Source organism: Saccopteryx leptura, chromosome 2 (genome assembly GCF_036850995.1).
Source record: "Saccopteryx leptura isolate mSacLep1 chromosome 2, mSacLep1_pri_phased_curated, whole genome shotgun sequence".
In the NCBI taxonomy this organism is placed as follows: domain Eukaryota; kingdom Metazoa; phylum Chordata; class Mammalia; order Chiroptera; family Emballonuridae; genus Saccopteryx; species Saccopteryx leptura.
This window is the reverse complement of record NC_089504.1, coordinates 334,408,995-334,435,736: the sequence shown is the minus strand read 5'-3', so window position 1 is coordinate 334,435,736 and position 26,742 is coordinate 334,408,995. Positions and strand designations below refer to the sequence as shown.

Here is a 26,742-nt window from a genome sequence, read left to right as displayed (position 1 = left end):
TCAAAGACCCAGCACAGGCTTGCTCTATTGCACACCCATGCCTTCTCCAGCACCAACTTTTTACTTTCTTTCTCCTAAACTCTAAGGGTCCCCACAAGATCTGCAACCAGGGGAGACGCAGGCAGCAGCAGTTCATCCCAGGCTAACCCCCTGAACCCGTCTCCAAGGCCCCTTTTCTCTGACGTTCCAGAGAGCTAAAAGCAGCCTCGCTTCTTTCCTACATTTCTAGAGAGCCGAAGCAGCCCTGCCTAGGCTCTCCCCTGTCGCTTCTTCTATCCTATGTCCTTCCTTTGTTTCACTGTCCCCAGCTTTAAAAAACATACTCTCAAAAAATCACCTGGATTCATGCTGTGAAATCCTTCCTGCATGAAGTCAAGAATGCACACACTCCCGGCCGGCCTGAGGCAGACCTGCTCTGGACCAGGTCCCTGTCTAGTAACAACCTCAGGTTGCTTCTGCCCAGAGGTTAGTCTCTCTCTATCCAGCTCTGCTTTCCAGGGTTCTCCTATTGTGCTCCCGCCTTGATCATAGAACATGGGGTACAAAAACATAAGTTACAGCCACCTGAAGACACCAAACTGGTAGAGATACACATGTTTTCTTAAACTCATTCCTGGGCCCCTCCCAGTGAGAAGAAAATCCCTCCCCATTACTAATTGGGTCGGCCAGGAGCAGATGGCCTGGCCCGGGCCCCCTTCTGTTTGCAGGATGCTGCCCGTGGATCCCAACGCCTTTCCCACGTTCCTGATTCTTCAGAGCACTGACCCGCTTTTCCTAGTGAGGCCAGCAGATAACAATGATTGAGAGCAAGCCGGCCCAGGAATATAGAAGTACGATTAAGGTTGGTTTCCTAGAATACTCTCTTGAAAGCTTTTTTTTTTAAATGACATTTTTATCCTGCTGGGTAGAGAGATTGCAAATGAGCTCAATATGACAACTGTGACCTCCTCCAGGCAGGCTTTGTGTTTCTCCATGGGCAGAAAAAGCCCCGAAAGGCCTCCTTTGCAACTTGAATGTATGCTGTTGTCCCAGGCTGAGCAGGAACAGGTGGCAGGTGGTGCCACGGAACCCAGCTCCTGGGTGGGGTAACAGTTTGACATGCAGGAGCCTCAAGCCCCCGTGTCTCCACACAACAAGGGGCAGGGCAGCGGTGCAATGGACAGGCTGACAGTTGACTTCCTGTTCCCACTCATTCCACTCAGCCCAGGGAGTGGGCTCGTTTACTCCCTCACCCCCTTCCCCAAGTAAAAACAATGGTTTTTATTCAGTGGTGGGATTCAAACAATTTAACAACCAGTTCTCTGCCCTTATAAGCATTTTAAGTATAATAAAACGGTATACCAAAAGGTAATTTATCATTTCATGCATTTAATACTTAAATAAGAATAAAAGAGGCTCACAAAACTAGATTATAAGAATGAGTTTTAAAATATTAATGAAAGAATATTAAATAATACCTGTCAAAAAATAATAAAACTGTTAGCCCTGGCCGGTTGGCTCAGCGGTAGAGCGTCGGCCTAGCGTGCAGAGGACCCGGGTTCGATTCCCGGCCAGGGCACACAGGAGAAGCGCCCATTTGCTTCTCCACCCCTCCGCCGCGCTTTCCTCTCTGTCTCTCTCTTCCCCTCCCGCAGCCAAAGCTCCATTGGAGCAAAGATGGCCCGGGCGCTGGGGATGGCTCTGTGGCCTCTGCCTCAGGCGCTAGAGTGGCTCTGGTCGCAACATGGCGACGCCCAGGATGGGCAGAGCATCGCCCCCTGGTGGGCAGAGCGTCGCCCCTGGTGGGCGTGCCGGGTGGATCCCGGTCGGGCGCATGCGGGAGTCTGTCTGACTGTCTCTCCCTGTTTCCAGCTTCAGAAAAATGAAAGAAAAAAAATAATAATAATAATAATAAAACTGTTATTTCCATATTGCTTCTTGATTGGCGTCCTCACTTGCAATTTTTTCACTTATGAATGGAATGAACATTACTAGGGGCACTTAGAATACGCTGTTGCGCGGATGAACATTTAAAAAGAGTAAGGAATGTAAACTTGTGATTTTCACATTGGGCAGCTGCCCAGGTGCCCACCTTAGAGAGAACTCTGATTACAAGTGCCATTTTAACAACCGGTTCGGCGAACTCAATAAAAAATTAGGCATCGGATCTGCCGAACCAGTGCGAACTGGCTGAATCCCACCACTGTTTCTATTTAAAACTTCTGATCAAATCTATATTCTTCTTTCCACAAATCCTGTCTCTGTAGCCAGAGGAACCAGTCTCCGAACAAGCATGTAATTACAGTTACAGTGATTAGTTATGGAACCGCCCAGCTCTTTGGAAATGCCTGTCCCTACGTGTCTTGTTTGACGCGCATCAGCACATTCTAAGCAGAAACAGTACAGAAATGTTGGACTTTGACTTCACATGTCGAGATCAAAGTGAGTTCATTCCTCAGGATGCTCAATTTCCATTTCAAACACAAAACAAAACCACTATAAATTATAGGTTTTCCACTGAGATAAGATTAATTACAGATCATATAACCAAGTGGCAATTTGCATTCACTATTCAGAGGGAGTTCTAAAGGTCCTAAGACACCTACCAGGGAGGACAGAAACTATGTACAGTAGCTCAGGCACCAACGAACATGGTAAACATCAAACCTGGCCCTCTGCCACAGGTGGACCCTCCTTCAGCAGTGATGAGCAGGACTCCCGCTATGTGTTAGGTTCTTGGCGGCAAGGCAGGAACAGTCCTGCCTTCATGATGTTCACAGTTACAGGCCAAAATCTGGCTGTTGGGAAAAACAACAGGACGCTCAAGGAAAGACAGGCTAGTTACTGCTGTTATACTTCCGACTGTACACCGAGGTCTCTGCCAACCTGATGCGGCATGTTTAGACGCCTCATACTTCTAGCTTCAAACTGCCCTCAGGTTTTCAGCCTTCCTTTTGTTGCCATTGCATCTTTTGTCACAGGGCCCTGAATTTAAGTGGATTCCGGCTCATAAGCTCCGTAGTGTAAGAGAAGGGGGTTTGTATTTGTTGAAGGGACTTCTTTTTCTAGTTGACATCTGCTGCTTTATTTCATTTTTCACTTTAAAGACAAGCGCAAAATCAAAACCTCTGAACTTAAACTTTTCAGCCTGAAAGAATCAAAGAATAGCTATAATTCTTTTTTTTTTTTTTTTTTTTTTTGACAGAGTCAAAGAGCGGGACAGATAGGGACAGACAGGAAGAGAGAGAGATGAGAAGCATCAATTCTTCATTGTGGCACCTTAGTTGTTCATTGATTGCTTTCTCATATGTGCCTTGACTAGGGGGCTACAGCAGAGCGAGTGACCCCTTGCTCAAGCCAGTGACCTTGGGCTCAAGCCAGTGACCATGGGGTCATGTCTATGATCCCATGCTTAAGCCAGCGACCCCTTGCTCAAGTTGGTGAGTCCGCACTCAAGCCAGTGACCTCAGGGTTTTGAACCTGGGTCTTCTGCATCCTAGTCTGACGCTCTATTCACTGTGTCACCACCTGGTCAGGCTATAATTCTTAAAGTAGCTTCAATAAAGCAAATATTATTCTTATGAGTACTAATGGACCATACTGAAACAAGGTAAAATATAAACATCTGATGCTGACTGTTGAGTTCTCTGAAGTGGAAGTGTCATAGGCCGGAAGCCCATAGGGACTCCTGGCTCACCTTCCAAACAAAATAAAGAGACATCATGATGTGAATGGACAGTGTAGAGAAAATCTGCTTGTTTTTGGACATAAGGGGTAGAAATGAACTCCACGGTCACAGCCATCTCTTCATCCAAAGAATTCCTTGGATAATAAGACAGATGGTTTAATTTTTTGGAGAGGAATTAAATACGCTAAAATCCCCAGGGACATTCGGGCCAGTTACCATGAAGAAAAAAAAAATGGCCTTGGCCCAGAATACTCTCTGTCTGAATGAAGATAGCTTTGAGGCTCTCTCGACACAGAGTGTAAAATCTAGAGGATTAGTTCCAAGGCTAGCCAAAGGTACAACGGAGTATTCATTTTGACTTTAATAAAAAGAAGTGGATTTGGGCCACACAAGCATGAACAGATTTCTCCTAGTGAACATGAACAGCCAAGCCCTAGACTAAACCACCTTCCTGATGCATCACAATAGTTCCCGGGTGTCCCCATACCATGGCTCTCCTGTCTCACAGATCTGCGTGGGAATCCCAGATCCATCACTTACTGGCTCTTTGACTTTGGCAAGGTTGCTTAACCTCTCTGAGCTTCCATTTCCTCATGCATAAAACAGATCATCTATGGCAGTGCCCAACCCCCGGGCCGCGGACCGGTACTGGTCCATGGGCCATTTGGTACTGGTCCGCAGAGAAAGAATAAATAACTTACATTATTTCCGTTTTATTTATATTTAAGTCTGAACGATGTTTTATTTTTAAAAAATGACCAGATTCTCTCTGTTACATCCGTCTAAGACTCACTCTTGATGCTTGTCTTGGTCACGTGATACATTTATCCGGCCCACCCTAAAGGCCGGTCCGTGAAAATATTTTCTGACATTAAACTGGTCTGTTGCCCAAAAAAGGTTGGGGACCACTGATGTATGGGACAAACCAGTTGTGGGAATTAAATAAAAAAACGACAAATGGCCCTGGCCGGTTGGCTCAGTGGTAGAGCGTCGGCCTGGCGTGCAGAAGTCCCGGGTTCGATTCCCGGCCAGGGCACACAGGAGAAGCACCCATCTGCTTCTCCACCCCTCCCCCTCTCCTTCTTCTCTATCTCTTCCCCTCCCGCAGCCGAGGCTCCACTGGAGCAAAGATGGCCTGGGCGCTGGGGATGGCTCCTTGGCCTCTGCCCCAGGCGCTGGAGTGGCTCTGGTCGCAACATGGCGAAGCCCGGTAGGGGCAGAGCATCGCCCCCTGGTGGGCGTGCCGGGTGGATCCCGGTCGGGCGCATGCGGGAGTCTGTCTGACTGTCTCTCCCCGATCCGGCTTCAGAAAAAAACAGGAAAAAAAAAAAAAAAGAACGCCAAATACTTAGTGAGCTGATGGTCACTACGCCATCACACATATGCAACCCATTCTGCTTTTCTTTTCTTTTTTTTATTGACTTTAGTGAGGGAGGAGAGAGAGAGAGAGAGAGAGAGAGAGAGAAGAACATTGATCTGTTCCTGTATGTGCCCTGACCAGGGATTGAACCAGCAACCTCTGTGCTTTGGGATGATGTTCTTAACCAACCAAGCTATTCGGCCAAGGCTCATTCTGTTTTTCTATTTCACATCCCAGTCAGGGAAACTAAGGTCTGCCAGGCTAAGTGATTCATAGTCCAGTGTACAACAAGTGGGCAGCTTGAGCCAGACCTGAGGCCTCCACCCCCTTCCCTGGGCCCTCACTGGTTCGTGCTTGCTTCTCTTAATCAGTGGCTTGGAGTCACTGGGAAACTTGTAAACAGCAGATTTCTGGGCTGCTCTCCCAGAGATTTTAATTCAAGAGATCTGTGTGGGTGCTGAATTTTAGCAAGTAGTCCAGGTCACTGGGGGCACGGGGGCCACCAAGCATGCCCAGTGCATCCTCACCCCACACCTTCACTCCCTCTAATTCCCTGCAAACTCCGAGGCCACCCACCCCCAGGAAGCCTCCTCTCACCACCCCAGCCCGAGATGATTTCTCTCTCTATGCCATCATTCATCATTGATTATTATCATTAGCTTTTGGTTTTGTTCTGGTTTACATATATTGGCTTTGCATTCCTCTGGAAACGGGCTGTGGCTTATACACCTTTGTGCTCAGTACTCGCTGAACCTGTGTACACATTGCACCACTCCCAGGAGAGGGTCCATTTCAGATTTTCTGGGCACAGGGCCCTGGAAGCACAGACACCATGCTGGCAGGTTTGAGTCTAACGTGAGACACTCTTCTTTCTTCCTCAGGGCCCCATTCCCAGGGTCCTGCCCCTCCTATTCTCACCCATCAGGAGGGTCTGCCGTGATTCTTGGAAGTGGAAGGAAGATTGTCACCAACAATCATTTTGATGGACTATGGACTGGAAAAGCCTGACATGTTTTGGATTAAAGAATAGCACAGGTTGTGCTTTTTAGACTTTGAAACAAGTACCAGTGGGCACACCCATCAATGGTCTGTGTTCCAAGTGTTTATTTGTGAGTTGCTTGTTTAGAACTTGGGATATATTTTTAACCCACAGAAATAAATGTAAATGGCAGATAGCCTCCTAAACTAGCTTACAAAATCCTAGTTTAACCATAAAAACACTAAAACCTAAAAGGCAAGCTGTAAAACACAGCATTGTTACCTAATTACAAAAAGAGGGAGAAGTGACAATGAACCTGATTAGGAGTTAGTTATTTATTTTAACATTCTTTCTGGCCTGACCAGGCGGTGCGCAGTGGATAGAGCGTCGGCCAGGGATGCTGAGGACCCACGTTTGAAACCCTGAGCTCACTGGCTTAAGTGTGGGATCATAGACATGACCCCATGGTTACTGGCTTGAGCCCAAAGGTCGCTGGCTTAATCCCAAGGTTGCTGGCTTGAGCATGGGCTCACTGACTTGGTTGGAGTCCCCAGTTCGAGGCACATATGCAAAAGCAATCAATGAACAACTAAGGTGCTACAACTATTAATGATGTTTCTCATCTCTCTCCCTTCCTCTTTGTCCCTGTCTGTCTCTCTCGCTCGCTAAAACAAAAAAACAAAAAAGAAAGAAAAACAAGTTAAAAAAAATTCTTTCTGGTTCTTGAGGGGAAACTAAATTGAAGGACAGATGGACAAGGAAGTAGAGAGACTCTTGCATGGATTCTGTGGAGGTGTCTTGTAAGCACCTTTAGAGAGCATCTGAAGTTGGAGACATGAATTCCTTATTACGCTTAACCGCACAACTTAAGCTTTTGCAGAAAACAAAACTGCTTTCACTCTGTTGCTGTCATATGTTTCAACGTGGACTCCCCGGGAGAGAGACTTGGGAAACACAAACTGGTGATGTGTTAGATTAAGTAGGATTAGGAGTGTCACTTACACCTACTAAATACTCCTTTATTGTTGTGGTAATTCAACTTGTGCAATAAATAGACACTGAGATTTAAAAACATAGGAGCATTTCCAAACATAGATTTTTCTTGTCCTTAATATAGGTGTATTACTAAGAGGACTGTTGTGTGAGACAAACATGAGTAGATCCACAAAGAGAGCCAAGAGGGGGAGAGGAGGGAGGAGAGAGGAAAACCAGCCCCAGGGAAAGTGTGTTATGAAGTGCGGGTGGAGTCACTTGTGGCAGCTGAGCAAGGCGTGAGAGAGAAGGGGAGGAGAAAGGGATTGGAGGTGAAATTAAATAAAATGCAAGTGGTGAAGAGAGGAGAGGGGGAACTGGGTCTACTTCTCCCGGTGGGAGAGCAAAGTTGGGGGAGTGATGGCGTCAGGCAGCAGAGTGCAGAGGAGGGGTTGGTGGCCGCGTGCAGCCACCTCTCCAGCCACAAAACATTTGTGAGTGGGGTGTTGTTGCTTGACTTGAAGGTGCCTAAGAAGGTCGAGAAGTTCCGAGATGTGCTTAACAAGAAGTCACACACACAGTTTCAGGACATTCATGAAGAATCAGTCCATCATGACAGTACTGATCCAGTTCTCAGATGCGCTGAAATAAGCGCCAGAGATCATTCCTAATCCCTGAGTTTCCAGTCTTAAAAAGTAGCCCTCAAAGCCAAACTGGACATCATTGAAATAGTGTGTGTGTGTGGGGGGGGGGGGGGGGACTGAAGATGAGCTGTATATTCGATAATAATATTTTATCAATGTTAAGTTTTCCAAATGTGATAAGAACATCCTTGTTCTTAGGAGACAGGAGCTGAAGCATTTAGGGGGAACTATTTGAATGTCTGCAAATTCTCAAAGTTTCAACACAAAAATGACACAATGTGTAAATTGTATAATTATTACATTATGTCATATAATATACACAATGTATCAAATTATGTGTGTGTCACATATGCAAAATTTAGGTATGTGTAGAAGTAGAGCTAGAGAACACACACAAATGTGGCAAGATGTTAACAATTGGTGGATCTGGGTGAGGGTTCACCACACCGTTTCTCTGCCTTTTCAGTTGAAAATTTTCAAAATTAAAAACTGGGGGAAGAAAAATCATTCTAGCCCTCAGAGAAGCTGGGAAACCTTCGGTCAGTCAAACCTCCCTGCTGCCCTGCGGTGGTGCCCAGAATAGCCTATCTCCACCCCCCACCCCCACCATTCCCTTTCCTTTCTTCCCAGCCCCAGTTCTTTTCCTCTGAGACAAGGGAAAGAGCCAGCTAACTAGATTAGCGTTTAAAAACAACACACCCAGGGGAAAGAAAAGAACAGAGTACAGGAGACTGAGGTTCCAGGCCTGGCTGCATCCTCACGGGCTGCGGGCGAGCTTGAGCAAGCCACGGAGGATTTGGAGATCTCCTCCCAAGCCCTTCCAGCTCTGCCCCTCCCTAACTCTCGGGAGCCTCTTAGAGCAAAAGATTCCACTTATTCTATTTTCATTCAGCAGTTCCGTAACAAAGGAGATACAATATATATTTTTTTTCCTTGACTATGCCCAGGAAGACCACACCAAAACACAGGAGAGCCAAGGCCCTCCGACCAGCCTCCAGCTCTGGAGGTCTCCCAGGGCACACAGCTGGCTCGCACACATCTGCCACTTGGCCTTGTTCCAAACCCCTTCTCACCTCTTCCCTCCCAACGTCAAATGATGACACAAAGAACGGGACGTCAGGATCTCAGGAGACCTTCCCCATGCCATCCGCCACTCAGTGGTCAGTGCCTGGGGACCCTGGCCACTGAGCTGGCCCTGGGATATCACCTCCATGTCTCCACTTTGCTGGGCTTCATCTCTTGCTCTTCAGTCCAGAGGTTTTGGGGTTAATGGGGGGGGGGGCTAGCTGCTTGTGGCTTTTAAAAGCCTACGGGTTAAATACTCACTAACAAGTACCCTTCGTCCTGGGTTGGGGTGGCAGCAAGGGAGCCAAAGAAAAGAAGAAAATAAGGCAGTCAGACCCCCTTAACTACTTCCTTTGTCACCTCAGTAGACACAGGGCTGGGAAAACACTTGGTTTTAAAATGTGTTGTTGACATTCAGTAAATTAGCATTCATCTTCCCAGTCAGTGAGAGCTGACAAAGGTCAGGTTGGAGGGAGTGCTCCCTTCACAGGGACATATGAGCTCTGCCTAGAAATAAGGGGTCTGTGTCTGCCAAAAGTGGGTCTCATGCCCACCTGGAAAAGCAGTTCACCCTCTGCCCAGGGAAAACCTTTTTATACAGGTTTCTTTTAAAGGGCTAGTTTCATCTGTTTTCCATGTGGGTCCCTCCTAGAAAGATGACAGTTTCCTTTCCTTAGAGTGCGATTTTGTCCAGTTAAACCCAGAAACTGACAAGTACCCTTGGTCTAGGGTTGGGGTGGCAGCACCTGGACCCACAGGAGCAGAGTGAGTCACTATCATTTGCCACAGGAATGAAGAAATGAACATCAAACCTTTGACTCCACACCCGAGCCTGTTCCATGTACAAACCTCAGGAGTGGGTAGCCGATTGGCAATGGCTCAGCGACTGGAAAGAAAATTGCACTGCCCAAATCTGGGTCGTTTCTACTGTACCACACCCCGGGCATCTTACAAAGGGGAGTCGGGGAGTCAGGACTCAGGCCTGTTGGACAGACAAGGTGCAGAACTTGACTGTGTGTGTCAGAGTGCGCAAAGCCTTCACTGTAGCGTGAAACCCAAGAGGTCCACCGAGGACGCTGACTGAATGGTGGCATCTGGGTAGAGTCCTGGCCCTCCAGCATTTCGCCCCATCATTTCATTTCAACTTGTATTTGCTTAAAGCAGATGGTTAGGGTTTTAGTCACAAAATGAGTTGAGGGGACTTGGACCCCTGCCTCCCCCACTTAGAGCTCAGGCCCCCTGAGACCCAAAGGTGCTCATCTATGACCTGGAATAACAAAGGTATAAGGTACCTTCTTAAAGGACAGAAAAGTGACCACATTTTCCCTTTGGCCATCCAGGTATCCTTATTTTTAAAAAGTCAACTCGTGACCATATCTTGTTGATTCATTAAACTTAATTAAAATTAAACTTTAGGCCCTGGCCGGTGGCTTTGTGGATAGAGCATCGGTTCGGCGTTTGGACGTCCTGGGTTCAATTCCCAGTCAGGGTACACAGGAGAAGTGACCATCTGCTCCTCCCTCCTCCTCTCCCATTCCTCTCCCTCTTCCCCTCCCACAGCCAGTGGCTTGATTGCTTTGACTGGTTTAAGCGTGGCCCCAGGTGCTGAGGATGGCTCTGTTGGAGTGCATCAACCTCAGGTGCTAAAAATAGCTCAGTACTCAAGCATTGACCCTAAAAGGGGTTGCTGGGTGGATCCCAGTTGGGGCACATGTGGTAGTCTCCCTCACTATTTCCCCTCCTCTCACCTAAAATGAAGGAAGGAAGGAAGGAAGGAAGGAAGGAAGGAAGGAAGGAAAGAGAAAGAAAGAAAGAAAGAAAGAAAGAAAGAAAGAAAGAAAGAAAGAAAGAAAGAAGAAAGAAAGAAAGAAAGAGAGAAAGAAAGAGATAAAATGAAACTTCAGGTAGCCCCGCCTTTGTTCTTTCAAGTTATGCCATTCAACAAGGCGTAAAGGAGGAACTGCCACTTACTGGCTTAATTTCTGGAATTACCTGTGTTTTTCTTTGGAGGGGTCATCCACAGTGTTTTTGCAAACCTGCTGTAAGAAACAACCCTCTGGAGCCAAGCACCCCATTCCACTGTCATCTCACCCATTGGTGGGACTCTCCAACTTTCATCAAAATGTTCTGACAACTCAAAATCCCCTAAAGAGGAATTTCTCAGGTTTTTGTTGATTTCATGAAAATTTCCATGTATTCCATCCACACTCTCCTCCCACCACCCACCCCTTGTATATGTATTTCTTAAGCAAAGAGACCGAAAGAAATGGGTTTGACTGTGCAAAGATCTGTGCTGGTATTACCCCTCTGAAGTGTCCTAGACGGATCACCCGAGAGTTGAGGGGAATTTTGATTAATCATGAAACAGTCTCAATCTGCGCTTATTCAGGGTCAGTGAGAGACAGAAATACCCATGCCCCAAAAGGCTTGCTTAATTTGCAGAAGCCCCATAAGAACCTGCCTCTCACCCAGGCTGGAAGCAGCCACCTCCACCCCAGTCTTGAACCTTTGGACACCAGTGGTTCCACACAGAAGAAAGAGATGGGAGAAAGAGAGCTGTGTGTTCCCCTTTACTCCTAGAAACCCAAACACAAATCCTGCCCATCACACCCGTCCGTTTTATAAAACACACATCCCAGGGTTGCTTTCTTACACGATTCCCTATGTAACTGAAAGCAAACATATGAGATCTTGGAGCTCGTCCTACTATGAGATGAGAGCGAGTAGGCTCATAAATAATCCGTTGCCCTGGTTCGTTTTTTTTCCTGGACAAAACTGATCATAAAAATACATACACACAAGCCTTTGTTATGTCTGACTCAGAAAGTCTACCCTTCTGAAATTCTTTAGAACCCCAACTGAAAAAAGAAGTTTATCAAGCTAAAGACCCAGCCCAGAAAGAAATGTGATCCTTAGTGTTCTTTGGCTCCAAAGAGTTTTTTTCAACAACAGATTTGAACGTACACATTTCTCGAACAGCTGACGGTCACACAGGTCAGCCGTGTAAAAGAGCTGGCTGGAGTTTGAGTTCCACATAAATTCTGAATGGCAGGAGAGAGGTCTGAGCGTGCCGCCAGTGAAAACAACCCAAGCACACGGAGACTCCTTCCACTTAAATGTCATTCAGAGATTTCTCTAGATAGTTAGGCATTTATGTCAACCAGAACTCTTTCTGTAGAAATGCCTTGGCAGAAAGCCACTCACACGCAACGGCAGTAAGTCAAGATTAAACATAAGCTATGAGGTAAAAAAACTAAAGCAACTTTTTCCTAAAGCGCAGGACAGCGTTTTGCTTAAGACCATCTTTACAGGGTCTTCCTCTGGTACTCAGGACACCACAAAGCCCGTGGGTGCAACAGACAAAGAAGCCCTCCGGAGCCCGCTCGTCCACTCCACGGTCACCCGTCCACTCCACGGTCACCCGTCCCGCTGGCCGGACTGGGTTCTTCCCGAGGGGGCGGCCGCAGCCCCAGGAGCCCACCGGTGGCTCGGGCGCTCACGCGCCCTCGCTGGAGCCTGGTACGGCAGAGAAGGATGAAGTTCTGGAAAGAAGCGTGGATTAGGAGCAAGAGGGGAAGCGGACCCACCTGCCGGGAGTCCGTGGGGAGGCTGGTCCCGGGGCTCGCCGACGCGGGGCGACCCTCGAGCCCTCCAGGCACCGGGGGCGGCTGCTGTCTGTGCCGGAGCTGCGCCCAAGCCGCGGTATTTGTACTCTCGGCCCCTCACATGGTCTGATCTCTAGATATCCGCCGCCAAAGAGCTCTCTCCAAGAATTTTTGCGTCATTTTGAGCCGCACAAACTTCACGTTTCCCCACGGTCGTGGCTGGCTCGGCGTTCCTCCTGGGGTGGGCGATACCTCCTGGGCGCGCTGAAGGGGGTGGGGGGCTGAAGGAGGAAGGCAAGAGGAAAGGGGCGCCGGGGGCTGGGCCCGGGGACGTTGAAGGACCCCTCCCCTGATGCACGCGCGCGCGCGCGCACACACATGCACACTCACTCACTCACTCACTCGGAGGCGAGAGCCTGGAGCGGTGAGGGGTTGGCCACAGGCCAAGCAGAGCCAAGAATCCCAACTTTCCTGCTCTTTGACTTTTCGGGGAGGGGGGTTGCTCCACAACTACAGGTATCCTTCCTCCCCTACCGATTGATCCCAAAGTTTATTGAGGTTTCTGCTCCATGTCACTTCCTCAGAGTCATCTGTCTTGACCACTGATACCTCCTCATCACCCCCATCCTGAAACCTGCCCTATTTTTCCTCTAGGACTTAACTGCACCTGGCATTTCTTGAGCGTATCAGGCTCCACCCCTGGGGTGTAAACTCAGCCAGAGGGTCCTGCCTAATCCTCGCCATCAGCAGTGCTTCCAACAGTGCTCAGCAGTGCCCAGCCTAATGCCTCACACTAAATACTTGTAGAATAAATGATTAGATGAATGAAGAATTCTTTCCCACTGTAAACCAACCACAGTACAAAGTAGTCACAGAACAGGTATACAGGATGGGGACAAAAATAGGTTTACAGTTGTTCATATAGAAAATAATACAATAATTAATAAATAATACAAGAGTAAATTCTGTTTTGTGGACTTACAAACGTAAACCTACTTTTGCCCCACCCTGTATAGAGTGGTAAGTGGCAAAGACACTTAATGTCTGTGGTGTTGTCGAGGGGATAAGCTACTACAGCATTTTAAATATCGAGAGGTTTGACAGGAGCCCATTGTTTTGAACTATGTGAATAAATTAATTTGATAATTAAAAAAAGTTTAAAACAGAATTTAATGTTATATTTTCAGTATATATATTTTTTACACTTGAAAATAACTGATGCGGAACTTGCTTTGGGATGTCCCTGAAGCTGAGACGAGAGAGCAAGGGCTGACCCACCTACCTGTCTCCAGAGGAGGCAGGGGCCTAGCAAAGCAGAAGACTTGAAGAAAATAGCAATGACAAGTCTGCAGCTCCCTTGTGCTTGGTGGATCAGAACCCAGAAAGCTGAACTCACATCCAGCTGAGCTGAGCTGAGCTGAGCAGGAGTCTGGAGAGAGGAGGCTGGAACAAGTCTATCCCTGGGTGTGGGCAGCGCCTCGACCTGGGAGGAATCAGTGTGAGGTTTTGGTGCCACCTATATCTCAGGGTGGTGATTGCAAGAATGGGGGGGCGATTCAGAGAGCACCCCAGGCTGTCTCCCTGGTGAGCCAGCTGGCAGCAAACAAAGCCAGACAGGCGATTCCTGCTCAAGCTTGGGAATTTCTTCTGACTAAATCCTGGGTGGCAGGGCCCACATTGGGTGAGTCCTCCTTTTAGATGAACACAGTGTCTGCTGCATCCCAGGTTCCACTCAGCTTTCATAAACTACTGTGTAAGTGCTGTCTAAACAACGGGCTATGTAAAAGTAAGGTGTGATGCTGAGCAGGGGGCAGGGCAGCCCAAAGTGAGGAGGGCACGCACTTGGGAGGACTAAGGGCTACAGGAAGCAATGGAGTGACTTCAGTCCTTGGCTAAGTTGCTTGTCTCCACCCAATCTGGTCTCCACGCTGGCTCAACTTGACTTTTTAACACCATTCCACAGTCTTATGAACTGCTGACTTCCCCCCACCCCCATTCTTCCTCTTCTTTCTAGATCCTAATACTTACTCCCACCCAGACACCCTGGGCCCTCTTGGAACTGCTTTCTTTGCTGCAGGTGCCGAGAGGATGGAAGTCCCACAAAGTCCAGTTAAATCTCAGCTCTGACCCTGTGTCTGTGTGGGTTTGTTCCCACACAAGGTAAATCCCTGACTCTCAGCCAGTAGGACCTTTGGGTCCCTTTTCTGTGAAACAGGAATCATAAATAATGGTGGGCACCGCCCAGCATGGTTGGAGTGAAGGGCTTGATTCTTCCGTAACACCAGAGGCTCCTCCTCCCGGGGAGATGCCCAACCTGTCCTCTCTCTTTGACCCTGGAGCCCCTCAGGCCAGCCTTCTCCCCTTTTGCTCTCTGGTTGAGAGGCGCTGCCAGAAAACGACAGGATGACACAGACTGGACTTGCCCCGCATTTCACACTGCCACCCTTGCACAGCGCAAAACTGTCCCAGATGGTACACCCTCTCTTTATACATGTGTGTTCTCTTCCCCTTGTTCCCGTGGATGCCGTCTCGGAGACACCACTTGGCCTCAGCTGCCCCACCTTCATCTCAGCAAATCCAGCCTCTCTCCTCCTTAGAGATAGCCCTTCCCTGGCTTGCTTCCCACTCTCGTTGCCACAGCTGCCCCGTCCCTCTCAGCACCCTGACTCCCTTCCTCGTGAAGCTACTCAGTTCTGGCTCCCTATTCTCACCACCTGTTGAACTCTGCTTGACTGCCTGTCCTCGCCACCAAACCAGAGTGAGTGGACAGATGTCATCATCTACGCCCAGGAAAGGGCAGCCCTTCCCAGCTGTCCACCTCCATCATAGCTCCTTCATGACTTGAGCACCTTCTCCACGCCAGGCCCCAAGGAAGACACCACCTGTGCCTTTAGGAATCAGGGAGAGGGGCTGTGCTGAACATGGGAGGTGGGAGGGGGCACCCTGAGCCATAGAGGCATGGACAGGAAGTGCTGTAGGGAAGGGTCCAATGCTGGATCCACTTGGATTGGAGGCACAGGAGGGTTGGGGAGGTGCCTTAGACATGAGTGGTCAGGAGGCAGAGGCACCATGCAAACAGGGAAGAGATGGAAGTCAGGAACCAGGAAGAACCGCGGAACTCATTGACTGGTTGTCGTGGAGAAGCGATGGGGCTGTCACAGTTGCTGTGAACTTGAGTGACTGAGTGAGGAGATGTGCCAGGAGATCTGGGTTCAGCAATGATGTCTTTTTCTTTCACTAGCTCTTACCCAGAAATAGCAGGGCCTCAGCTTGCTAGGAGGCTGCAGAGTAAACAGTCTTTCGCGTTGAGAGGTAAATAGCACGTTTAAATGGTTATATCCCCTCCCCAGCTCTCTCCCCTTCATCACACACAGACACTGCCACCAAGACCCACTTCCCGAGTGTCTCAAGGCTCCGCAACAGTTCCCCTGCGAAGTCCACGTCTCTCCCTCTGGAAGCCCTGGTACCATCTGTCCGTCCTGCCTCTGCTCTGTTTACACAATACAGAAGATGAGGCCAGCCCCTTCTCCCGCGGGCTTTTCCTCAGTGTTCCCAGGCCTGAGTGTTCCAGCTCCATTCCTTTCAGGCACTCCCCCCGCCTGGTTTTTCCTGGAAGACCGTGGGCGTTGTTTTGGTGACTTCATTCATATATGTTTATATACACACAGTATATAGATATATCTCTATATATCTGATTATAGATAGATTTTTTTTTTTTTTACTTCATTCATATTCATCCAGGCATGCAGAGTATGGCACCTTCAAGGCAGGATTTGCTCCCCGCGGAGGTCTCTATGTGACAGGCCCTCTCTGATCCAGATGACACAGTGCAAAGGGGATGGGAAGGAAAGCACCTTTAGGAGTACCAGGGGGGGTGACATACCCGGTAGGGAGAGGAATGGGAGGTGGGGCAGGCTCAGCCCTGAGGACACAGAAAACATTTGGAAGTAGATCAGTTGTATCTTTGGTCACCGTTTCCTAGCTCCTTCTCTCATTCCTTTTCTAAACAAACCTTTCCCCCAGGTTTTATAGGTATTGTGAGTACCCCGTGCTGTATCTGTAATATCTGTGAGCCAGGGCTTTTTATTTTTCCTTCCTTCCTGCAGGATTCTTTCCCTGGCTGTAAACACCCTTCCAGGGCCACGCTCCGCAGGGCAGCTGCTTTTATATACTTTCCACCTTGGCAGAGGAGTTGAAGCCAGGAGAAGCAGAGAACACCAGGCAGGGCGCCCACGGCCCTGTGCGCTCACAGATCGGTCACAGCCCTCTGGTATCTCCTAACTGTCCACCTCCTCCACTAGCCTCTGGGTCCCAGGGGCAGGGGCTCTGCCCCTCTCCATGCCTCGCACCTATCACTGTGTCAGCACCCAGCAGGCCCCATAAACGTACACTGGCAATGAATAAGGAAATGCCTTAACGAACAGACTCAGTGCCATAAAAACCAGGGCCCTAGGGACGGGTAAGCAAGTCACGGCAGAGCCAACCACAGGAGTACCACACACCTGTGAAAAAGAGTGAGGCAGTTTTACCTGGGCTGATTTGGGGAGGTTCACCAGATTTATCGATAATTGAGATAAAAGAAAAACACAGGTGTTACTTCAATTTGAAAAGGTGGGGAGGGAGAGAGAGACTGATGTGTGTATTGAAATCGAAGTATACAGAAGAAACTCGGAATAGGAAGTGCCTTGGAGGGAAGGACAGGAGCGGTGGAAGGGAAACCTACCTCTTCACTGTATGCCCTTCTCTACTACTTAAATATTTGTCATGAGTAGGTAATCACTTCATAAAAGTCTTTCAGAAAAGCAGTATTTTTTTCAAGTTATAAAAGCAAAAATCCAAAAGTATATTTATCGAGAGAGACAGACAGAGGTGGGGAGGTGTAAGAACACAAGAAGACATTCTAGGGGGCCCCGGGTTTATCACAAAGCAGGGAGGCGCTCTGAAGGCATTCTGGGGGACACAGCTCCACTGTGGGCAGCACAGACATGTTCCCTTCCTAATGTGGCCAAATTACTCAGCACCATTGTAAAAAATTTTTTTACCTTTAAGAAGGAGGCAAATAGTTTCTCTCGCTTACTAGCAAGGGTGCTATGAACCAGGAGGTGAAGTCCAGGGCTGTGCTCAGCATCTGATCAAGAGGGACAATTGTTTTGAGCACTCCAGTCCTCTGCTTCCAGTCCCTGAAGTCACTCCTCTCTCCTACAGCCTCCTTCCAGTTTTGTTTTGCTTGCTCAAGTTTATACAACACTCTCTTTGGCTCTTCTTTCCCTGCAGGAACTTGGAAATAACTTGTGCCCCGAGTCTCTTCTTGGTAAAATGATCGCCCTCATGTTAGATGTTTGTGGTCACTGTGGTTAGGAGTTAGCTTAAAGCCCGCCTGCATTTCTTGTCTTTCTGCAACTTCAGGCCCTTTCATAACTATCGTGGCACTTACTAGGAGACCTTGCGCATAAAGCCACCTTCTCTTTCAGCTGGCTCATGTATATGCACATTATTTTCCCAACCAGAAAGCTTCCGGAGAACAGGGAATTTTTAACCCTCAGAAGCCTGGGCACAATACTGGACATGTTGGAGAAGCTCTGTAAGAACAGGGGATTAGTAAAAGCTACCGTATACTGCACATCTACCAGGTACACTCCTGCATTCTCTTTTGTTCTTTTTTCTACCATACGGGTAATAGGCAGTATAAATCCTTTGGCTGCACTTTGCTGTGTTATTAAAATTAAATGAGCGGGCCCTGGCCGGTTGGCTCAGCGGTAGAGCGTCGGCCTAGCGTGCGGAGGACCGGGGTTCGATTCCCGGCCAGGGCACACAGGAGAAGCGCCCATTTGCTTCTCCACCCCTCCGCCGCGCTTTCCTCTCTGTCTCTCTCTTCCCCTCCCGCAGCCAAGGCTCCATTGGAGCAAAGATGGCCCGGGCGCTGGGGATGGCTCCTCGGCCTCTGCCCCAGGCGCTAGAGTGGCTCTGGTCGCAATATGGCGACGCCCAGGATGGGCAGAGCATCGCCCCCTGGTGGGCAGAGCGCCGCCCCATGGTGGGCGTGCCGGGTGGATCCCGGTCGGGCGCATCGGGAGTCTGTCTGACTGTCTCTCCCTGTTTCCAGCTTCAGAAAAATGAAAAAAAAAAAAAAAAAAAAAAAAAATTAAATGAGCCCTGGACAGTTGGTTCAGTGGTAGAGCGTCAGCCTGGCATGTGGATGTCCCGGGTTTGATTCCTGGTCAGGGCACACAGAAGCCACCATTCCCACCCCCCCTCCCCCTTTGCACTTGTTCTCTCTTCCCCTCCTTCAGCCATGGCTCAATTGGTTCAAGCGCATCCCCTGGGTGCTGAGGATGGCTCCATGGAGCCTCCGCTTCAGGCACTAAAAATAGCTCAGTTGTGAGCATGGTCACAGATAGGCAGAGCATCTGCCCCAGATGGGGTTGTCCAAGTGGATCCCAGTTGGGGCACATGAGGGAGTTTGTTTCTCTATCTTCCCTCCTCTCACTTGGAAAAGAAGAAAAATAAATAAATAAATAATAGATTTCCTCTCTTTCAAGCAGTTTTTTTTAAAATTGAATTTATGGGGGTGACACTGGTTAACACCAAAACTATACAGGTTTCAGGTGCACAGCTCTACAGCACACCCTCTGTACACCGTATTGTGTGTCACCTCCCCCCAAGGCACGCCTCATCACCATTTATCCGCCCTATCCCCCCCTTCAGCTCTCCCCTAATGCCCCACAGAGAACCCCCTGCAATCACCACACTGATATCCATGAATTTCCTTTTATTTTTGCTTAAACCCTTCCCTCCATTAAGCTGTGAGTGTTCATATTTAATCCATTTAAACGTGATTTTCCAACAACAGTGGCATGGACACTGAGCTCAGAGGGGTTCAATAATTTGTCCCTGTTGGCACAGGCTCCAGTGGCACAGCCAGCCCATCCCCCGAGCCCGTAGTCCTGAGCTTCCTTCCCACTGTGCTGGGCGGATCTGAAACAAGAAAGGTGCATGCAGTGAAAAAGGGGATCAACTTTTGTGGTTGCCCCTCCCTCATCGACTCCCCTGATGCCAGTCACCTTTTCAAAATCTAGGCCTTTCTGCTAAGCACTGAATAAGAGCACCGGGGCTTTGTTCCATCCCTGTTGAGCAAGTTATAGGGGAGTTGACTTCAGATCCATGTATAAATTTTTAATTGAGAATAGCTGTCAGAATGTAGGGCATTTCCATCACTCAGCCAACCTGTATTACCATTTACTTGTGAATAAAGTGGTGAGCGAGACAAAGCCTGCGCCAGAGAGGGGCTGACAGGGAGCATCAACTTTGGGGAAAACCCACATAAACATATAAAGAAGATAATTCCAGAAAGTGAGAAGTACTGTGAGGACAATAGGCCCCAGGCCCAGTACGGAGAGTGACAGGTGTGGGGCGGTAAGGCCAGTGGGAAGGGGAAGCTGGCTATTAGATCAAGCGGTCAGGATGGCATCGGCAGTTCAGCCATGACCCAAATCCTGAGCAGCCTGCCCGGGTGGAGGGAATGGCCAGGAGGCGGGGGATAAGCTTGGTGTGTGTGTGAGGGAGAGACTGAGTTGGCTGCAGCAGAGCAGGGTGAACAGGAAGGTAAGCGAGGAAGTTGAGTGTGGAGAGGTGGGCGGGGCCACAGCTGGGTGCTCCTGTCACGGACTGTGTCCCAGTGGAACTTAAAGGACTTCTGATCTGTTTTGGAGAACTGTCGACAAGGTAACCTATGAAGTCCCCACCAGGTGAGATGCAGGGAGGCTACAAATATAAGTCAAGCACACTCTGGAACTTTCCACCACATGCTCACCCTGCCTCAGCTACCCTATCCTGTACAGCAGCTGGTTAAAAAAATAAAACAAAAACTGTCATGAATGAGGTAGTCTCAGAGATGGTTCTAGAGTCCACTCCATCGACTTCAAGAAGAGCTATTGAAGCAGAGTTTTTCTGGAGGAGAGAGCAATTAGCAGTCAAACTGTACCAGGAGGAGCGCAGAAGGGCTGCCCATGTCCACAGCCCTGTTCCCAGAACTGCACATTCCCTCCCTCCCTTTCTCCCCTTCCCTTTGTAGGAACATGTGAAGGGCTTGGAGTCTGAGAGGGGAAACAAATCAGAACTGGCCAGTTTATACCTAGTTTTCCATCAGTTGTATCATAGACTCCAGAGAGGGACCATCAGCTTCATGGTTCTGAACAAGTTGTCCTAAATATGAGCATGCTCATCTGAAGTGACTTAGAAGAAAATCTCAACTTGAACCAATGACTGTGTCCAGTCAGCACAGTGTGCACCCCCACCGCATACGTGGAGGAATGGCAGTTCCAGTTCCAGCGCCCTGGCCCTGCAGACAGCAAGTTCAGCTGTCCTTTAAAGGACAAGCCAGGGCAACCACATCCTGAAGGCTCTATCAGGGCTGGCTTCCGGGGCACGTCCAGTCAGCATGACTCTACATGTCTCAAGAGAAGTCCCGGAGCTGGTCAGGACTTTCCAGAAGTCAGTGTCATTTCAGAGTTGGAAAAGAAGGCGATTCATTCACACTTTCCCTTACTCAGCTCACCAGTCACCCAAATATTAAGTTCTTCCAGTTCAGCTCTCCAGCTGAAACTTCGGCCCATTTCCCTTTATCTTCAGCAGAGAAGGAAAACCCAACATTCTTTGTTTCTCCCCACTGGATGCTAGTTATATTTGAGAAATAGCTTTCATTAAATACTTGGTTAGGAAGATTATCTTTTTATATATTGGATTTATCGTATATGGTTTATGACTTTTGCATCTATGTTTATGGGTGAGATTTGAATGTAATTTTTTCTTTTGCTATCCTTGTCAGGGTTATACTATCCTCATAAAATATGTAATATTTTATGCCATAAAATACTTCTTTACGTATTTCCTCTTGGGCTAATCGAGATTTCCCAGAGAAGACTTCCAATCTTCTGGGCGCTGGAGTTCCAGTCCAGTATGATGAAGAACATTCAGAATGCAAACCCTCTCTTCTGGGCTCTGGAGTTCTAGTCCAGTATGATGAAGAACATTCAGAATGCAAACCCTCTCTTCTGGGTGCTGGAGTTCTAGTCCAGTATGATGAAGAACATTCAGAATGCAAACCCTCTCTTCTGGGCGCTGGAGTTCTAGTCCAGTATGATGAAGAACATTCAGAATGCAAACCCTCTCTTCTGGGCTCTGGAGTTCTAGTCCAGTATGATGAAGAACATTCAGAATGCAAATCCTCGACCCCCTTATGGTACTTGCATCCTTGGCTGTTTCTGAGCCCCAGACCATAAGCTTTTTCCCTCTCAAAAATAAATCTTGAGTTGGGGGCTGAGCAGGGGAAAGACAGTCACCTAGCTGCACAAACTAGGGAGGGGACCTAACAGACTTTCAAACCATCAGCCACCCTCCTTTCACTCCCAATTCCCAGAGTGCGGCTTTGTGCTGCTACCATAGGAGCTTTCTGGGGACTAGGCAACATAAATTGGTTCATCGCTAGCTATCTCTGCTCAGCCTTTCAACCTTTGTCTGCCTTTCAGCTAATTGTTTCTCCTCTCCTGTTCCTGGCGAGCTGTGGATTTATCTCCTAAGCAAATCCCTTTAGTGCCACTTTTGACAAAGTTGAGCATCTCCTAGTTTTCAAATATCTGCATCTATAATTCTATCTCTTTAAATTTGTGTTTTCTGGGTCAGTCTTGCCAAAGATCTGTTAATTTGTTTCATTTTTTTAAAAGACCCAACTTGTGGCTTTGCTGTTTAATTTCTGCACTTCTTTCTTATTGCTTATTTTCTTCAGGTTTATTTTGCTGTTCTAAGTTCTTAAAATAGTTGCTTAGCTCCATTTTTTCTTACATTTAATAAATGTAAGAAATCAAGCTTAAGTACTGTTTTAGCTGCCTCTCTCACTTTGATACCTAGTATTTTTATTATCGTTCAGGTTAAATTTTCTTTATAATTTCTTCATGGACCTATGAGTTAATATCTATACATATATAGGTCTTCCAGTTATCTTTTAATTTTGGTTTCTAACTTAATTGCACTGTAGTTTGCACTACATGATAACAAGCCTTTGGAATCTGTTAAAGATTCATTCTCCTGCCTAGTATGTGGTCAATTTTTGAAAAAGTTCCATGTGCTCAAAAAGAAGGTGCAGTTCTTAGTGTTCTATAGATGTTCATCTTAGCAGAATTATTAAATGTTTAAATCTTTTATGTATTCACCTTTTTGACCTATCAATACTGAGGTGTTAAAATCTTACGTTATGACACTAATTTATTTTTCCATATAGTTGTTTTTGTTTTATGTATTAAGAATCTTGAGATTTTTCTTGAAAACCAAGTAAACATACGTACTGATTCTCTCTAGTAATGCTTTTTATTTGAAAGCCTATTTCCAGGGCCACTGCATTGTAGAACTCCAGGAAGGCTGGGCACAACATACCCTAAAATTAGTCTGTATGGTAATTCAGAGTGGCCTTCATTTTGCTGCTTATTAGCTATACCAGATTTAATTTGGTTAGTTTATGCCTGATACAGCTTTCTTATCCTTTGTTATATCCTAAATTGTTAATGTCTCTTGTCAGATTATGGCTGAATTTCTTTTAAAAAACCAGTGTGACAATTTCTCTTTTTTTCTGGAAAATATAATCCACCTATAAATATTGTGTTTATTGACACATTTAGATTATTTTGGACACTGTCTTGCATTTTTCTCTTTTACTTTATCTTCTTTTTATGTTTTGATCATATTCTTGCTTGAGAACTACGTTTTTTTTAGTAATCTAGAAATTTTTAGCACATATAATTAACAAACCAAAGTCTAAAGTTAATCAATATGCTTATCTTCTTCCTAAATAATGTAAGGACTTTAGAATGTTTATTCCCATCAACCACCTCCCTCCCTAATTCTCTATTTTCACATATTTTAATCTTTTGTTGAACTCTGTGAGACTCACTTACAGTCACTTTGTTTAGAGGATGCACGTATTTAGCACTTTCTCTGATCTACATTTTTTGTTGCAATTCAGACCTTCCACATGAAATCCTTTCCCTTTTGTTTGGGCAAGTTTCCCGCCACCCCAAATTATAAGAGAAAGTTTGTTTAGAAAGCCACAGAGGTAGAAAAAGTGAGCCATGAAGACAGGGGCTCAGGAAACACGTTATAACAAAGAAGGTTTAGAGCTGGGGGGTAGGGGGAGTAGAGAGAGAGACAGAGAGCAAGAGAGAGAGAAGGAAGACGGAGGTGTGGAAAGGCATGGGCCTGCTCCATAGAGAGCTGCCAATAGTTTTCAAATAAAAATGCCTTTTATTTTATTCTTGTTCTTAAAATACAGTTTCATTGAGTATAGAATTTTATTAACTTTTCATAGCACTTTGAAGATCTATTTCATTGTCTTCTGGCTTAATATAGGTGTTGATGAGAAGTTACCTGTCAATCTGTCTTTTCTTTGGTGGTAATCTGTCTTTTCTTCCTGGATGCTTCTAAGAGCTGTTCTAAGGTTTCGCCATAATTTGTCTAGAAATTGATTTATTTATCCTACGGGGAACAGGATTACTAGAATATTGTAAACATTTTGATTCAAGTTTGAGACTTTATCTGTTATCTTGGAAAGAGCTGTGTTAGACATCATGCCCTGCTAGGACTGAGATTCTTGGACAGCCAGAAAGGTGGATGGCTCAGGCACTGATGGAAATACTGATTAGGGTGTTATATTAACTTACTTTCAGCCAAAGGAAGGTCCAGTCTCAGTAAAATACATAATCTCCAGCACATTCTAAGGCTGAAACCTGTAGAGCATTACTCCCCACTCTAGATCTGGGTAAAAGAATGGTTAAGTGGCAGGGGCACAGGCCCTCTTAAATATGGTGCTTGGCAGTCCTCTGCCAAAGCCAGGGAGGATCAGACAGGCTGGGAAGGAGCATACCCCAGAGAGAAGCGGAAGCAGGAACGACCTGAACCATCTCACGCTTTTTTCACTCTGTAGACCACGAGTCACCCAGTTGCTTTCCTTTATAGCTGAATAAAAAAAATTTCTCAGATCAAATAAGCCAACTTACTCTCATTTAGCAAAGAGTTTTATTCAAAAGCTTCTCAGCACCATCTAGGTATCAGAAAGAATGGGCACCGCCTCTTCCTGCCCACCCATCTCCCAACTCCAGAGGCAGAAGTTAAACTGTTTGCTATAGTGCCTCCCAATACTTAGAATTCAGATCATGGTAAGGTTTGGGCTGTTCTCTCACCCAGTTTTCTCAAAGCCTCTACTTAACCTGGACTCAAGTAGAGCTGAGCTCCCCATAGCTCAGAATAATAGGAAGGAATCATGTCGGACTTGATCAACCTCCCATTCCTGGGCTGTCAGAGGCACATAAAATGACCTTGAGCAAACCGAATTCAGTGCCTGCCATCTGGGAAGGACAGCGATCCTGTCAGGCAGCATGCAGTTTTGAGAGCTCAAATCATAGGGTAACCCTCCCCCAACTCTACTCTAGGAACAGGAGCATGAGCTCCACTTGCTCTCCACCCTCCTCAATTGCTCATCCTCTCCTATCTTATTAAAAGACACTGGACCAAACCTTTTTGACAGAGTTAAGACAACAATTATCTCTGATTAAAATGCGAAGAGATCCTGAGCTGTTGGAGATGAGGAGAACAGATAGGGTGACCTGATCTTTCCCTTTTATTTTCTTTAAGAATTATTTTGTTTCAACATAAAGCACACTTCCCCGAGAGGTTCCTGGAGGAGAAATCCAAGAGTCTGACTGTGTCCTGTGGAAACGCACAGTCACCTGTACAGCTTTGGCTTCAGTTCCTGGATCTGTCCTTTGCAGCTACTTCAGGTTCCACAGGAGCAGGAAGAACTGGAGGCGCTATCACTTGGCCAAAGCCCCCATGGGGTCCCAGGCTGGCAGGACAATGGCTTCCTGATCGAACACAGCTAGCACCTCCTCGGGGACATGCTTCTTGTCCACCACCACTTCGTAGACATACTCAGAGAACCACTCGTCAGTCATGCACAGGTAACCTGGAGGAAAGAACAGAAGCCTCAAGAGTCCGGAGGGCAAAGGGCACAGAGCAGGAACCCTGCTGGCACTACAAGCCTTTTATAAAACTAGTATTTGTACACGCTTTTCGTTCTCCCATCTATAATCTCAACCTAAGTCTTATTAGCAGTTCTATGAAGCAGACAGAACAAGTGTGGCTATATATTTTTTTTATCAATTAGAAATCTGGGGCTCATCCTAGAGCCCTGCCTGTTCCTCTTAGGAAGGTTAACCTGTTTGTCAGGTCCTGCTAGGACGACACAAATCCCCTCAGGAACATACTTCCAACAAGCTTAAACATCGGGGAAGTAAGTGCTTCACCTGAGCCACTGTTAACATAGAGAGCAAAATTAAAGCGAGAACGGAAGTGTGGGTATTAAAAACAAGACTGGGGCAGGAGCCCAGAGCACAGTGAGCCTACATGGGGCAATGCACGCACCTACACAGCCCAGGGCTTACCAGAGTAACAGTCACCACTGTCCTCGTCATCTTACCCTGGCTAGCACCTGATGACACTATACCAGACACTGGGCCAATTGTCTCTGAAAGTGTCGGTGCAAATCTCGGACTGTGCTGTATCCTTTCTCACTACACAGGACCAGGAGAAACGGAGAAGATGTAGGCATTTCTCCCAAGGTGGTCCTCCAGTGAAGGACTTCTCAAACCTCTCGGTCCCAGGACCAAGGCTGTACCCTGAGAACCCAAAAGTGGTTTATCTGGGTTATAACTACTGATATTTACTGTAACAAAAAATAAGTTTAAAATATTAATGTATATAAAAATAAGAATTAAAAAGCATAAACAAATATTTTTAGGAAAAAAAATCGTATTCTCCAAAACAAAACAAACTTTAGCTAGAAAAGTGGTATTGTTTTACAGCGTACGTCTGGCTCCACAGCACACGGCTGAATTCTTGTACCGGCCGGACGGGTGCAAGCTGCCGTGCTGGCTGAAGCAGACGGAGAACATCTGACTTCCACAGACATGTTGCTGGAGAAGGGAAGACCTTGCAGACCCCCTAAAAGGGTCCCAGGGACCCGCAGGGGTCCTCAGACCAGACTCCGAGAACTGCTGCTCTAAAAGCAAGACTTTTAAATAATTAAAAGCAACACGACAGTAAGTCTCATTTTGTAAGCTAAGTGGTGTGACAGAGGACAATATTTAACTTGGAAACAACTGCTTTGGTGAGGTCATCTCTGCCTGAGTCTCTCTGCTCCTCTGACATAAGTCACAACCACCCACCCTGCTGTGGCACAGCACACTCACCCTCGCAAGAAAATGCTCTGGCAGAGTGCTCAAGGGCTCTGCCCAAGTCAGGTAAGGGAATGCACTTTGCTCCCCGATGCCAGCGTGCGTCCCAAGGCCCCTTTCTCAGCAGGAGGTTAAGGGAAAGAGAGCACAGACTAACACTGTCGCCTGTGCCAT

General features: G+C 47.2%; 2 protein-coding genes across 2 annotated transcripts in view; both read right to left on the bottom strand.

Annotated features, from left to right (window-relative positions):
* Positions 1 to 12,890, bottom strand: part of SLC6A4 (solute carrier family 6 member 4) — a 42,741-nt gene extending 29,851 nt beyond the window's left edge. The window contains exon 1 of the mRNA XM_066363596.1: positions 12,275 to 12,890. The gene's annotated coding sequence lies outside the window, so the exon portion shown is untranslated. The remainder of the gene's footprint in view (positions 1 to 12,274) is intronic.
* Positions 12,891 to 24,333: 11,443 nt separating this feature from the next.
* The window catches only part of BLMH (bleomycin hydrolase), a 46,979-nt gene continuing 44,570 nt past the window's right edge, over positions 24,334 to 26,742 (bottom strand). The window contains exon 12 of the mRNA XM_066363584.1: positions 24,334 to 25,298. Coding sequence (XP_066219681.1) covers positions 25,147 to 25,298 — 152 coding nt within the window. The 3' untranslated portion in view covers positions 24,334 to 25,146. The remainder of the gene's footprint in view (positions 25,299 to 26,742) is intronic.